At 47.7% G+C, this 14731-nt stretch overlaps 3 protein-coding genes across 8 annotated transcripts in view; 1 reads left to right on the forward strand and 2 right to left on the reverse strand.

Annotated features, from left to right (window-relative positions):
- Positions 1-6269, reverse strand: part of Tssk2 (testis specific serine kinase 2) — an 11170-nt gene extending 4901 nt beyond the window's left edge. The window contains exon 1 of the mRNA XM_005334522.4: positions 5878-6269. The gene's annotated coding sequence lies outside the window, so the exon portion shown is untranslated. The remainder of the gene's footprint in view (positions 1-5877) is intronic.
- Positions 1424-5304, reverse strand: Tssk1b (testis specific serine kinase 1B). Its single transcript, XM_005334521.4, has one exon. It carries the CDS (start codon positions 2731-2733, stop codon positions 1624-1626), a length of 1110 nt encoding a protein of 369 aa, XP_005334578.1. The 5' UTR covers positions 2734-5304; the 3' UTR covers positions 1424-1623.
- Positions 5445-14731, forward strand: part of Dgcr2 (DiGeorge syndrome critical region gene 2) — an 86619-nt gene continuing 77332 nt past the window's right edge. For 2 of the 6 annotated variants that reach the window (XM_021732686.3, XM_021732687.3), the window contains exon 1: positions 5445-5782. Coding sequence is in view for 5 of the 6 variants with exons in the window: in XM_021732687.3 (XP_021588362.1) it covers positions 5704-5782 (79 nt within the window). In the remaining variant the exon portion in view is untranslated. The remainder of the gene's footprint in view (positions 5783-14731) is intronic. The other 4 variants (XM_021732688.3, XM_078038776.1, XM_021732685.3 and 1 more) reach the window with 2 other exon arrangements.

Here is a 14731-nt window from a genome sequence, read left to right on the forward strand (position 1 = left end):
ATGGCACTAGTGTGTGATGGAGGTATGGGGGTCTGGGTCATCTCTAGGAGGCCAGCAGAGAAAGGATGGGTCTAAAGGAGGCCAGGGCTGGGATTGTGGCTCTGGAGTAGAGCACCTGTCTAGCATAGGTGGGGCCAGGGTTCGATCCTCAGCACCACATAAAAATAAAAGGTATTGTGCTGTGTCCATCTACACCTAAAAAATAAATTTAAAAAAAGGAGAAGGCCAAGCCTGAGAAGACCTAAGAGGTTAGGTACTTGAATCCATCCTGTGGGTGGTAGGGGCCAGACTGGGTGTAGGAAGGGGGTTCCTGTGGGAGGTGATGGGAGGGGAAGGGGCTATGGGGTGAGGGAGAAGCCAGGGAGGAAAGTAAATTGAATGTTGGAAGGGATGCTGGGATCTCACTAGACCTCACCTTTTCCCAGAGTCTTGGGAGTTGGGGTGTTTCCAAGTTTGGGATACAGATGGAGGAGTGATTTTAAATGCTCTTGTTTTTGTGTATGTGTACTAAGCCCTTAGCACCACCCCCCACGAGGTTATCCAATGTGAGGTGAAGAGAAGGGCCACTGTGGCCAAGTGAGGATTGCCTGGGACAAGGCACAAGTAGGGATGCAGCACATGGCAATCAGTAGTGCCAAGTGCAGGCCATACCCCTCATGGGATACTGGTACCTGCCTTCTTTGTCCACAGGGTCCCGGCATTCTTTGTGAGGATATCTATTCTATTTGCTAGTGTCAGCTTCTTACCTCTGGAAGGAATGCCACCCCTGGCATCAGGCTGGGGAAGGGATGTGGTCAAGGCCACACAGGACTGTGGAACATGCTGGGCCATCCAGCTGAGTCTCTCACTTCTCCTGGGCTGAAGAATGACCATGGTGGGGATATAACACAGGGCACTGTTGAGAATTGGGTGCCAGTTGGACATGGGGGGAACATGTCCCATGGTGGACAGAACAGAAAAAAAAAAACAGTTGTCCTTCCCTCTGCAGTCTCTCCCCCAACCCTCACTGACTGGAAAGCTTATGTAATACATGCCAAGGGGTGATGGTGGCATATCAGTCTAGAACTCAGCTTCAAATGCAGAGAGCCAGCTATCCCAGTATGAGAGGCCCTGGCCTCCCACCCTTCCTTTGCAGGCAACTGTGTTGCCTTTCTCAGCCTTCTACCCTTTCCTACCCCTAATCAGCACTCATAGACCTTCCTTTGGAAGCAATATCTTCCTCATTCAACTCTCTGCTCTGACCCATGCCCCTCCAGGTCTCCCCAACACCTGGAAAAGCTGCCTTAGCCAGGTCCTAAGGTCACAGTCTGAGCTGGGCACACTGGGATATATTTTTCCAGGAGTGAGAATTCATAATCTGAGTGGGAAGCCAGGGGGCACCCAGGACTGCAGTCAGTGGGGCAAAGACATTCACCTCGGGGTCTGCACTAATATAGTGATTTATTGCTTCTTTAGCCATGTTAGTTACCAAGTTCAAAGGGTGGGAGAAGAAACTGACGAAAATAGCGGCTCATCCGGGACTGTCTTCCTTCTCTGCTCATCCCTTGACTCCTTCTGGGCTCAGGCTTCAAGCCATGAGCTCTGCCTCATTCCCTGCCAGCCCCCTGGGCTGCAAGAGGCTCACTAGGTGTGTGTCTCTGGAGGCTGTTGGGGAGGCCCTTCCTCTGATTCCCTGATCATCTGCTCACTGCTGAAGCCCAGGGTCTCTGATTGCCTGGCCACTTGCACTGTATCCTCCTCAGGTTTTGTCTCAGGCCGTGTCTCATGTCGTGCCTCAGCTCGAGCCTCTTCCCGAGGCTCCAGCTTGGTGGCGGACTTCTTGTCAGAGCCAGGTTCAGGGGTCCATTGCGGGTCAATGCTCCGGGAGCTCTCCCCCTCCTTGATGGCTGCAGAGGATAGACCCCGTGCCTTGGGTTGCACCCAGCAGTGGCTGAGGATCTCATCAATGTGCAGCCGCCGGTTAACATCCGGCTGTAGCATGCGGTAGATGAGGTCCTTACATTCTCCTGTTAGGTGCTTGGAGCGTGGGAAGTTGACACGGTGCTCCTTCTGAATGCGCAGCATTTTCTTGATATTGGAGTCATCGTAGGGCATGGAGCCACAGACCATGATGTAGAGGATCACGCCAAGGCTCCAGATGTCATACACTTTGGGTTGGTAGGGGATGCCCTGCAGCACCTCGGGGGCTGCATATGCTGCTGACCCACAGAAGGTCTTGCTTAATATCAGTCGGCCACTTTCGTCCCGCAGGCAGCGCTTGGAGAAGCCAAAGTCAGACAGCTTGATGTTGAAGTCCTTGTCAAGGAGAAGGTTCTCGCACTTGAGGTCTCTGTGGACGACATCCAGGTCATGGCAGTACTTGATGGCCGAGGACAACTGGTGGAACTTCTTACGAGCATCATCCTCTTGCAGGGCTCCCCGGGTTTTTATGAATTCAAGGAGGTCTCCTTGGACCCCGAGCTCCATTACGATGTAGACCTTGCCGTCTGATGTCTCAAAGATCTCGTAGGTCTTGACGATGGAGCGGTGGTTTAGCATGGCCAGAATCTCAATTTCCCTGGGAAGGAATTTCTCCAGGAAGTCTGTGGGGGCTTTCTTGCGGTCGATGATCTTGACCGCCACGTTGAACTTTAGGCGCTCAGAGTAAGCGGATTTGACTTTTGCGTATGAGCCCTCTCCCAAATTTATCCCCATGATGTATCCTCGTCGCTTGAGGACGGCAGCGTCATCCATGGTGCCGGGAGTGCCCAGTGCCTCTGAGGCTGCCCTCTACATCCCTGCGGGACATGGGCCAGCAGTGTCCTCATTTACACTGTAGACAGAGAGTCCTCTGGGCTGGCCGGGCCTGCTGTCCCTGCCTCCTAAGAGGCCAAGACTCTAAGATGGAACATTCAGCACTGTCTCCCAGGTGACTTCAGTGGGTGAAGTCACAAAGGAGGAGTGCCCTAGGGAAATGAGGCTTTGGCTTGGACTTGGAACCCTGGGAGGATCTGCCAGTGGGCTGGAGCAGACTGAAGGCCAGCAGAGTGCCCTCATGCTTGGCTGGGACTTGAGGTAAGAGAGGGTTGTAGGGAATACAAATGTTTGCCCATGTTTCCAAAACCATAACCAGGCTTGCTTGTGGAGTGATGGCGCTGGTGACTGCAAACCAGGTCACTCTAGAGAATCTAGGGCAGGTCCTATCAGTCAGGGTCTCAACAGGAAACAGCAGACACACTGAATTTACAATAGTTTGAGGAGGATTTAATTAAGGGATGATTTACAAGGTGAAAGCAGAGTGTAGGGAACTCCAAGGGTAGTATAGGTACCCTAAGGTAGTTACAGACCCCTGGCCCACATGGAAGGACGAGTATAGAGAAAACCACCCTGAGAGAGGCAAAAACCGTTGGTGGAGGGAAAGAGCTAGGCTGTGGTGACATCACAGGTTTGTGTCAGGGAAAGTGATCCAGACCTCTTTTCCTCCCTTTAGCTCTTGACATTATTCACACAGGCAGTTTGCAGGGGCCCAGAACAAGGCTGAAGAAGGGTGAAGATGGGTTATGAGGTGCAAAGAATCAGTTGCTGCAGTTTGGGAAAGCAGGACTTTGCACTCTCATTGCAAGATTTGGTTAGACTTTCCACCTCTCTGTAGTTTTCTTTCCTCATCCAAACCTTTAGTGGCCTGCTTCTCTTACAGTGGCTCTTCTTCGAGGACAACTGACTCGAATTCTGCTCTTGATTGTAAGTTCCCTCCTAGGGCCCTTGCCCAGCTTATGGTCCTGACTGGGCTCCCAGGACAGATCTGGGGGAAAGCAAAAGGCTGGACCTAGTATGCTGAGTACTGGAAGCTGCTCCTGGGAATGCTCTGAGAATGGCACAAGCAACAAGGGCAGCACTGGACAGGGACCTTGGTTTCTGCTAGCAGGGGGATCCCTCTGCTGTGACAAGCCCTTAGTCCAGCACCTGATCTGGGCTGTGTCCTGGGAGAGTATGATCCCTTGAAGGTCTGCCTAACTTTGGGTTTGACCTTGACTTATCCACATTGAGAGAGAGTAAGGTACCCTCTGTCATACCTCAAGAGTCACAGGCTGGAAAAAGGGATGGAGGTGGGTCAGGGTATGCTGGGATCCCACTAGCTTTGACCCTTACCCTTTTTCTGTGCTCCTCATCTTCACTTTTCCTAGCCTTGACCACCCATACTGCCAGGTCTGGTGTTTAGCTGGTGGACAGCTTGCTTATCCCTCCTGCTGAGGATGCCCCATCTGTTATCTCTCCTCCCTGTTCACCCTATTCATGATGACAGGTGCAAAGTCAGCACTTGGAGTTTTGTTCCCAGAGAGTTTAGCATCATCTCTCATCTCTACCCAGTGCTTTCCTCTATGCCTTCGCCTCCTCTCCCAGTGTGTAGGCAGGTCCATCCTCCAGAAGAGGCCAGCTTTGCTCCAGTCTTTAGGATCTGGGCTTTTCTGTTATTCTTTGTGTGACTCCCTTAGCCCCTTTACTCATCTGTTAAGACTTTCAGGTTTTGCTGTTTTTTGGTTTTGGTATTGGTTATTGAACACAGTGGTGCTTTTACCACTGAGCTACACCCCCAATCCTTTTTTATTTTGAGACAGAGTCTTGCTAGATTGCTGAGGGCTTGCCTCGAACTTGTGATTCTCCTGCCTCAGCTTCCCCAGTCGCTAAACTTTCAGTTTTGTGTGCTGGTGAAGTCACACCTGTCTTTTCCTTACAGGACTGACCCTCTTCCCCGTTACTCCGCTCCTCCAGTTTTCTTCCTTCATCCTCCACAGCGATCCAGTCTTTTTTTTTTTTTTTTAATATTTATTTTGTTTTTAGTTTTCGGCGGTCACAATGTCTTTGTATGTGGTGCGGAGGATCAAACCCGGGCCGCACACATGCCAGGCGAGCGCGCTACTGCTTGAGCCACATTCCCAGCCCCAAGCAGTCCAGTCTTAAAATGCCACTTTAGGGTGCACTGTTGGGTATCGAAGACGACGTGGGTCCACCAGTGTGAAGATCCTTTGGGTCTTTGCGTCTCTGGGGTCCTGCTTCGACTTCTAGATTGGCTATTCCCGCGACACCACTCCGCTTCGCCCCCAGGCCCCGCCCCTCTGAGTCAGTCATTGCGGTCTCACTCCTCCCCCTCCCCCTCTCCCACTGCTCAATCCTGGCTCTGTAGGACCTTAGACGCTTGGGTGGCCCAGCCGCTAAGATCTCGCCCCCAAGGCCCACCCCTCTGCCTAGCCAATGGAATGCTTCAGGCCTGCTCCCTTTAGGGACCGTCCCTCAGTCTCTTTCCCCGCCGTCCCGGCCTTAGGCCTCTCCCCTTTTCAGGCCCTCCGCTCAGACTCCGCTCCTTGCCTAGCCCAGATTTGCACGCAGCAGAGCGCGCGCGGGCCCCGCCCCCCTTGGTGGTCATTGGCTCGCGCCAGCGTCGCGGGCTGGAGGCGGGGCGGCGCGGGCTCGAACAGGACGGCCGCCATCTTGCGCGGAGCTTGAGTCGGTGCCCGAGGTTGTGGCCTAGAGTGAGTGCGAGTCTGTTGCCCTGCCTCGCCGCTGCTCGATCCCACCACGGCCCAGTCCCGCTGCGGCCCCACCGGAGTCCTCGTTCGCGGAGTCCCCGCAACTAGCCCGGGTCCAGCCTTTCGAACCTCACCCCGGCTCGGTCCGGCCTCCCCGCGGGGTCACGCGGCCGCCCCGGGGACGATGAACGGAGGATAAATGGTGCCCAAAGCAGACAGCGGGGCTTTTCTGCTGCTCTTCCTACTCGTGCTCACAGTTACTGAGCCGCTGCGACCAGGTGCGCGGCGCGGTGGGGGGGCGGGGCGGGGGGCGGGGCCGCGGCCGGGAGTCCGGCGAGGGCCAGCGCCGGGACCACCCTCCACACTCAGCTACCTCAGGCGGTGCGCGTCTGAGAAAGAGATGGGTGAGGTCTGGTTCACCGGCTGCTGGGCGCAAGCTCTAGCTTCCGGTACCTGATACCGGGCGCCTTGCAGGTCTTGCCGCTCTGTCCTCGAGGATGTCGCCTCTGGATCCTCCTCCACCGAGCACTGCGTGCCCTGAGAGCCACCGGCCAGGAGCTGCGCCTTGGGCGCGCCCTGCGGCCAGCCCCAACGTCCTGATCGACCTGGAGGGCTGGGGGCCGGGAGCAGTTCCTGGAGGCACCTGGTTTCACAGGCGTCCGCCCCCCTGTGGCCTGGTACAACCTTTCAGCCCAGGACAGCGGTGACTGGGTGGCTTGTTATCCTGTGAGACGTTGCACCAGAGAAATCCTCAGCGCAGAGCCCGATCTAGAGGAGGTACTAGGTCTACAAGCACCCTGTGCAGAGGGCAGAGACTTCGCCGTGGTGCCAGACTCTTAGCTGTGCTCCATTTGTGTGATGCGATTAAATGCTTTTGGAACTCCCCTTGGTGGAAAATCAGAACCATGACTACTAGAGGGCCCTTTTCTGCCTATGTGGGGTATCCCTGAACTGCACCAAGAAAATCAGATCCCCCTTAAGGAAGGATCATTTATCCTGTGCTGCAGACCCATTGTTCTTTTAAGCGGCTACAAAATATTTTAGTGAGCAGGAAAAAAGATTCTTAGATGGAAGAAAATGTGTGTATTAATACAGTCACCTTTACTTCAGTCCAATGAATAGTACAATTCTTAATTTTTTGGTACAGTGGATTGAACCTAGGACATCTTACTTATTAGGCAAGCACTCTACCACTGAGCTACATTCCCACCCTTTTTTATTTTGAGACAAGAACTAAGTTGCCAAGGCTGTCCTCAAACTTTGATTCTCCTGCCTTAGCCCTCTCATTCGCTGGGATTACAGGCTTGCACCACTAGGCTGATTTCTGACTGATTCTTACTGGTTTGTTATTGAGACAGTGTCCTATAAAGGGTGAAGTGCCCAGGGCCATTTTCTGAGAGTGACATCAAGGATGAGGTGGGAACACAGAGATGTGTACTTCACTTTGTTGACCTATCCAGGTTACCATCCTAGAAATGCTGCATTTAAGGGCTGGGGTTGTGGCTCAGTGGTAGAATGCTTGCCTGGCATATGTGAAGTGTCCAACTACAACTAAAAATGAAAAGAAAAGAAAGAAATGCTGCACTTTGGGCTTCATGCCTTTGTCATCTGCCTGGAATGTCTGCCTCTTCCCCAGTGTCAACCTGGTGGCCGGTGCCCTAGGCCCATGCTTAACCTGAACAGAATCAGTGATGTTTCCCTGGCTTCTCTGAGTAAGCTGAGTAAGCTCATTGTGGAATGACCTTGGCAGGGATAGAAGCCATGAAAAAGTTTGCCTATGAGGAGGGTACAGAGTTGATGAGTTTGTGGGTTCTTGTCATTAAATTCTTCATAAATGTGTGTACCTTTAGAGAGGTAAAACAATCCTGTTGTGGTTCCTGAATCCCAGTTTTTCATATGAGGTCACTGGGCTTGGAGATGAAGTCACACATAATGCCCATCATCTTTAGCATACCTCTGGTTTCAGGTCCAGCATCTCCTGCCTGGATCATGGAAGTGACCAATGTCTTTAACTCCTTTTCCCCATTAACATATTTTACCAGACGGCCAGAAGCAGTAAAGAAAGTGTATGTGAATGCTTGATGTCTGCCCATCACTGGGAGTGTTCAAATGAAGAGAACATGCCCTTCCCTTTAGGAGTTCCTGACCTGGAGGCAGAGTCTAGGTACATTCTTGTTGGTTGAGTACCCCTTGAGCATGGGAGCCCAGAGAAGGTGGCAGAGTTGTCTGTCCTTTTGCACCTGTGAAGGAGTGAGTACCCCAAGTGTGGCAGCCTAGAGACAGGTTGGCAGAGTTGTCTGTTCTTTTGTACTTGTGAAGTAGAGTAAGACTGCAGGAAGCTCATTCTGGGGTCTGAGTGAGACATGAAATGGGGAGGCTCCAGTAGAGGGAGCAAAGTTATCCTTTTAATTCCATATCCCTCCGTATCAAAAACATGTTTTGGCTTTTCTTATTTCAGCAGCCCTTGGGTGGTGTCTTGGATTGCCCTAAAAAATCTCAGGGATCTAACTGGCCCCTGACTTTCATTAGGCAACTAGGACAATTCTCATCCTGGGCCAGATGTTTTCTTTGAATGCTCAGGTGTGCCTCTTCACATATTTGCTTAGTGTCTTTCTTTAGAATGCCAGGCAGAGGTTTGCCTGTTTGGTGATTGTGAGAGGAAGGAACTTCTCCTTTTTGAGAAAGAGAAGCCCCTGGTCTTGGTTTGCTCTCTTTTTTGTCTGGTTTTGAACCATACTTGGGTGTTAAGAGAGGCACTAGCTAGAACCTGTGTCTTGGGAGGGAGGCAGGTGGAGATGGTATCCTCTGACTCCTTCTCAGTGTTATCCCTGAGAATAGGGCCAAGCTACAGGGCAGAGCCTTTCACAGAGTGGTGGAGAGACAGCATATGCTTGCAGGATTTTTCACCAAAGTTTCTTTTCTTTTTCCTTTTTTTGGTACCAGGGATTGAACTCAGGGGCACTTAACCACTGAACCACATCCCCAGCCCTTTTTTGAATTTTATTTAGAGACATGGTCTCACTGATTTGCTTAAGGCCTCGCTGAGTTGCTGAGGCTGACTTTGAACTCACAATCCTCCTGCCTTAGCCTCCCACTGAGGATTACAGGTATGTGCCATTGTGCCTGACTCTTTTTTTTTTTTTAAAGGCTGTGTAAAACTACTATATTTACAAAAGTTAATTCAGGGGCTGAGGCTTGTAGCTCAGTAGCAGAGCACTTGCCTAGTATGTGTGAGGCATTGGGTTCCAACCTTAGGACCACATAAAAATAAATAAAGGCATTCTGTCCATCTACAATTTTTTAAAAAGTGTATTCAGTCAATATACATGCATATATATTCATTTACATCTTGAACAAGGAAAAACATTCAGTACTGCAGAGCTAAATGAGACTACTAGATTTAACCGCAGGTGTTAAATGCTGAAGTTACACTAGTTACACTGGAATATGGGCAAATATTGCTCAAGTAAAATTCTATTGTTAAAGCTGAAATAGGTGTAAGGTCATTTGAGTTTAAGAATATTTAATACAAATCCTTCAGAACCCCATCTATCTGTGTTAGAATTATGTGACTTTTTTTCTAACTTGTGTATTAAATTTCTGTTTTACAAAATTCAAAAGGAAAGAAGAAATCAATAAAACAGTTTATAGTAAATAAAAGTAACATTCAAAACTATAATTAAGATGAAGTAAGGAAAGCCAAAACATTAAAATTGTAAAACTTGTTGGAACAAACATTAAAATTGTAAAGCTTATATTTAGGAGTTAGATAATATATACAAATATTTTCAAGTAGATTACTTGCTCTGAGATGTTCTTTTCTAAGTGCACTGTTAAACTAATCAAAATCTCTACATATTATTCCCTTAAAATAGTAGCACACACTATTGATATCTGCAAAGCTGTCAGTCTGAACTGACTTAGTGAATGAAAGTAAACAAAAAAAATTGGATAAGTAATAAGAAATAATGGGAATTACAAAATGTATGCACTTCAGTTCTTTTAATCAGCCAGACAGCTTACTAGCTCCTGTGGAGTATGAATGTGGTCATTGGTGATCTCTGTCCCTTCCAGGGTTTCAGTGGGAAGTTGCTTGTTCAGCTTTGCTTTAGCCATGTTGTAATCCCCAGAATCAAATTATTTTTGCCCTTTTTGAAGTTGTTTTCCTTAAAAAATCAGAACCTTCAGGCTTTTGTAAAAAAAAAATACCTTTTAATTTTGCTTTTTCAGCTTTCTTCGTATTAGTTACTTCCATTTCCTTCTGCTACTCCTCTGAGTCTACTTGGGAACTTCCACAGACATAGTGTTGTTCCCTGTAATCTCACTTCTCCCCCAAAGTTTCTTTTGAAATATATATTTGGTCTTGGTTGATTGAAGATGTGTTATGTATTGATTAACTTTCAGATGGTCCCTTGTAGACTGTTATTAGCCCCATTTTACAGATGGAGAAACTGAATTACAGTGCTCATAAAGCTAAGTGACTGAGATGAGATTTTAATCCTAGGAGTCTACTTGTCCCCTCATTATGTACCCTTGGCTGTGTCCCTGTTCACTCTGTGAATGTTCAGTCCTGGTCTTAAGAGAACCTCACATTATGCTTTGAACAGTTTTCTTAACCTGAGCTGTGGAGTTCCAGGCTGCCTCTGTCCCCGATAAGTCCTGGGGGGATTCTCTATGTATTGAACCTTTTTCTTTCTGAATGTTATGGTCTGAGGGATGGAATCCCTTCATCTCCCCCACTCATTCCCCCCACACTTTTTCTGTAGTTGGCCATAGTCACCACTGATGTGTGTTACGTCCTTCCAGGGTGTGGGGAAAAAGAAGGATCAGAGATTTGTACTGAAATAACTGAAAGCAACCTGGGTTCTCTAGGAGTTGCTAACTGGTATTGTGGCGTTGGTCTTTTTCCTACTTGTGCAGGAAATGCAACATCAGTTGCTCATCTTAAAACTCATTCTGTTGGGCTTGGGTTGTAGCTCAGTGGTAGAGTGCTTGCCTAGTATGTGTGAGGCACTAGGTTCAATTCTCAGCACTACATATAAATAAAGTTCCAGCAATAACTAATAAAAATATATTTTTTAAAAACTCATTCAGTCTTTACTTGGGAAACAAAATCAGAGATGTAGATTAAGCCAAATCTCTCTCCAGGGCGATTCCATCATATGTAGTTGAGAAAACTTGCTTCTGAGCAAGGCCGTAGTCCAAGAACCCTGGTCTGTCTTTGCTTGCCCATTTCTAGTCCTATAAAAAACTTTTTGCCAGGCCAGGCCTCCTGGTGAGGTAGCAGGATTAGCAGCTGTCCTGCTTGTATTACTGGCAAAGCTAGTTGGGAAAGGCAAGTGACTTGCTTAAGGTCACACAGCTGGTGAACAGCATGGCTGGGATTTAAGCTCAGCCTTCTAGTTCAGGGTTCTTTCACCTCTGATGTCCAGAGTTTTCTTTCCTGTGGAGTAGCATGGATTGGTGAATTGGAAGAGAATACTTTTCCTATAAGTGGAAGGAGCCAAAACTCAGAAGTAGCTGAAAAGTTGAGAAGCTTTGGCTTTTTAAATTTTGAGTGCTTTCCTTTATAGCCCATTATCCTGTGACACTTTGTAGAACTTATCCTGCTGGCATATTTGACTTTTGGGTTAACAGTTTCATTCTTTTTGGTTGGAAACCAAAAAGAACATAACTTTTTAGCTTCACTGGCTAATGAATTGCTATTTTTTTTTTAAAAGGGAAACCTTTTATTTGAAAATAACTTCAAATTTCAAGAGAAGTTGCAAGAATGAAATTAGTGCAAAACAAAAACCCAAACCCCACTGCATATCCTTTGCTCAGACTTACCTGTTAGCATTTTAGTTTATTTGCTTTATCCTAACCCCATGCATGTGTCTAAGTGTGTGCCCTTGTGTGTGTACATAGGTATACACTAAAAACACATAATGTTTTTCCTGAATAGCATTGAGAGTAAGTTGAATACATTTTGGCCCTTTACGCCTGAACATGTCAGCTATTCAGGGAGCAGGAGGTGGCTCCATTGCCCTCACTAATACCTGATCCATGCTAAGCACTGCATCATGGTCATGTCCTGTGGGGAAGATCTTGAGGCCATAAGTAGTCCTGTGGTTAAAACTTAGGCTGACCCTAATGGAAGTGAATAGGTATCAGTGCATGTTAACAGTTATTTATTTTTTATTTCTTCAGTTGTAGATGGACATAATACCTTTATTTATTTATTCCAAGGATTGAACTCTGGGACACTTAACCACTGAGCCACATCCCCAGCCCTTTTTTGTATTTTTATTTAGAGACAGAGTCTTGCAAAGATGCTTAGAGCCTCACTAAGGTGCTTAGAGCCTTGCTAAGTTGCTGAGGCTGGCTTTTTTTTTTTTTTTAAAAGAGAGAGAATTTTAATATTTATTTTTTAGTTTTCAACGGACACAACATCTTTGTTTGTATGTGGTGCTGAGGATCGAACCTGGGCCGCACGCATGCCAGGCAAGCGCACTACCACTTGAGCCACATCCCCAGCCCCCTGAGGCTGGCTTTGAACTCACATTCCTCCTGCCTCAGCCTCCTGTGCCACTGAGATTTTAGTCGTGTGCCATCATGCCCAGTTATTTATTTTTATGTGGTGCTGAGGATTGAATCCAATGCCTCATATATGCTAGGCAAGCGCTTTACCAGTGAGCTATAACTGCAGCCCATTTAGGGTTATTATTGCGGTTGGTGATTCCGGTCTTAGGAGTGAATATGTGTTCCTGTTTATATCTGTGCTGTTGTTAGACTGTGCCTTCCTCTCCTTTCCTGTTCTGCTTCCCAGGACTACCTTGTGGCTACTTTCCTTATCATTTCTTCCCCTGGATACTTCTTGAACTGCTGGATGAGTAGTCCTCAGCAGTGGTGGGAGGAGATCTAGCTGTGTACATGTTCTCTTAGCAGTGATGGTAGTTGATCTAGCTGCATGTTGTCTTCTTGGTAGTGATAGTGATGACCTAGTAGTCACTCACCTTCCCCTGCTATACTTGAACCTTTGACCATCAGAGAGTTCTTTTGCCTCCTTGGTGTTTGACTTCAGGAAAACTTTTAGTAGTTTTTTGACTCTCAGTGAAATATGTCAGTAGTAACATTTAGAATCCAGTAGAGAACCTATGGCAGATTAAATATCTTCTTTGTGTGTTGATGAATCATTTCTTCATCATACAGCTTTTTTGTTTGGGTGTTGAGGATTTCATGACCATTAGTTTCCCTAGCATTCTGCAGAGCAGATTAGTAATCCTGAGAGCCTGATGTGGGGTCTATAGTTTGCTGAGCTTGAGGAATGGTTAACAGCTGTATTTTGTTTTTGGCTTGATGTGTATTAATTGTCTTCGGAGGGTTAATGAAAGCTAACACATCTTGTCCTGCAATTTCAAGCTAAGCTTTGTGCCCTGTTATATAGACATAATGGACCTTGGTAGGGCAAATCCAGGCTGGAGATGAATGGCTCATGAGCCTGTGTTTGGAGTGCAGAGGGCTGTAGGTTCGGATGACCTAGGAAATAGTAAAGTCCAGATGTGGTTGTGCTTCATGAATGACCTGTCTGTAAAAGGAGTGACTGGGCATAGATCAAGATTCATCCAGGTTAGATAGAGGCAGTTTGGGTGGTGGTTTTAGAGCATGGATCCTAAAGCAACACTGCCTGGAGTTGAGACTGTTCTGCATTTCCCTTTGAAACTTCTCTGTGTCTTGATTACCTTACCTGGAACATGGACATGATATTAGGGCTTCATGGAGATGTTGTGAGGGTTAAAATGGGTAAGTATAAAGTTCCAAAAGTGATAGAAAGCAAATGCTTCAAACAGATAAACTGTTAGTGTTATTCTCAGATGGACATCTGGGTTACCCCCTGAATCTGTGTGCAAGACTATGTATGTGAATATAGGCATGACTCCTGAGTCAGGGCTCCCTCCAGGAGGTAGTAAAGTGCAGTGGTTTTAAATTGTGTCTGCCACACAGTGAGTGCTACAGAATCTTAGTGGTATTAAAGGAGCATATATGACTTTCTGAGAGTTTCCAAAACAGCTGCCATGCTTTGGACAGGGCCAGAATTGTTCACAATTTTGTTCCTTGTCATATTCTTTATTTCTTCATCATACATGCTTTTTTTGTCTGGGTGTTGAGGATTTGGTGACCATTAGTTTCCCTAGCATTCTGTAGAGCATGTTAGTAATCCTGAGAGCCTGGTGTGGGATATATAGTTTGCTGTGTTCATGTCCTGATTAAGCAGAGTTGGCACTCAGAAATCATTATTGAACAAATGTACAAATGGCTATTTATATTTTGACATAAACAGCAATAGTTCCTTTAGCAAGTGGGCCTTGCAGCTGCCCTTAGCGGAGTGGCAAGGAGGATAAAGGCCTTGTGGCTGTCCAGCAGGAATGCCTTTGAAGGATGGTGGGAAGTGGGGTGGGGGGTGCTGGTGGGGAGAGAGCCAGGTGGTCTGGGCCTTGTGCTGGGGGAGGTTGCTCCTCAGGTGTTAGCTGGGTTGAAAGGTGATAGAGTTGAGGGCTTCTGGTTATTAGGTATCGTCCCTGAAGTTCACCAGCCATTCAGCCTGGGGAGGGGGGCTCCCCTGGGCTTGCTTGGCAGCTGGACTTGGTAACAGGCCTGCCCTTGTGTGAGACCTCTTTTGGCCTTTCCCCAGGCAATGCATCGTGCAGGCTGTGGTTGAGAGCTCATTGGATATGAGAGCTGTGCATGACTACTCTTGGCCTTCTCTCTCTCCCCTCCACCTTCCTTTTTCTCTCTGTTGATTCAGTCATCCTGGGCTGGTCATTGTCCTTAGTGTATATTTCTGCCCCTTCCTCCTTTTGGCCCCTCTTTGTAACCTAACTTCTGCTGTCTTTGACCATAACCATTAGTTTGGTCAGCTTGTTGTCCATTTCCTTCAGCTGGTTCCTGTTGGACAAGACTGAGGGTAGATTCTTGGCAGGTATGCTGACTCACTGAGTTAAAAGCTATGGAGGGGATTGCTTGGGGCATGCCAGGGGCTAGGCAGTGGGCAGAGCTGCAATAGAGAGTCCACCAAGGGTCAGTACAGGGTGGTTAGCAGATCTGAGCCATGTACTTCCATTGAAATTGGTCTGTTGATGCAAAGAGTTTGCTTGTAACACTGGCTGCCACTGGGTTTATTGGCCATCCTCGTAGTGGGATAAGACCTTGGGATCCCCTCCTCCACCTTGTTCATGTGTTGGGGTCTA

This window comes from Ictidomys tridecemlineatus, chromosome 2, assembly GCF_052094955.1.
Source record: "Ictidomys tridecemlineatus isolate mIctTri1 chromosome 2, mIctTri1.hap1, whole genome shotgun sequence".
NCBI lineage: Eukaryota > Metazoa > Chordata > Mammalia > Rodentia > Sciuridae > Ictidomys > Ictidomys tridecemlineatus.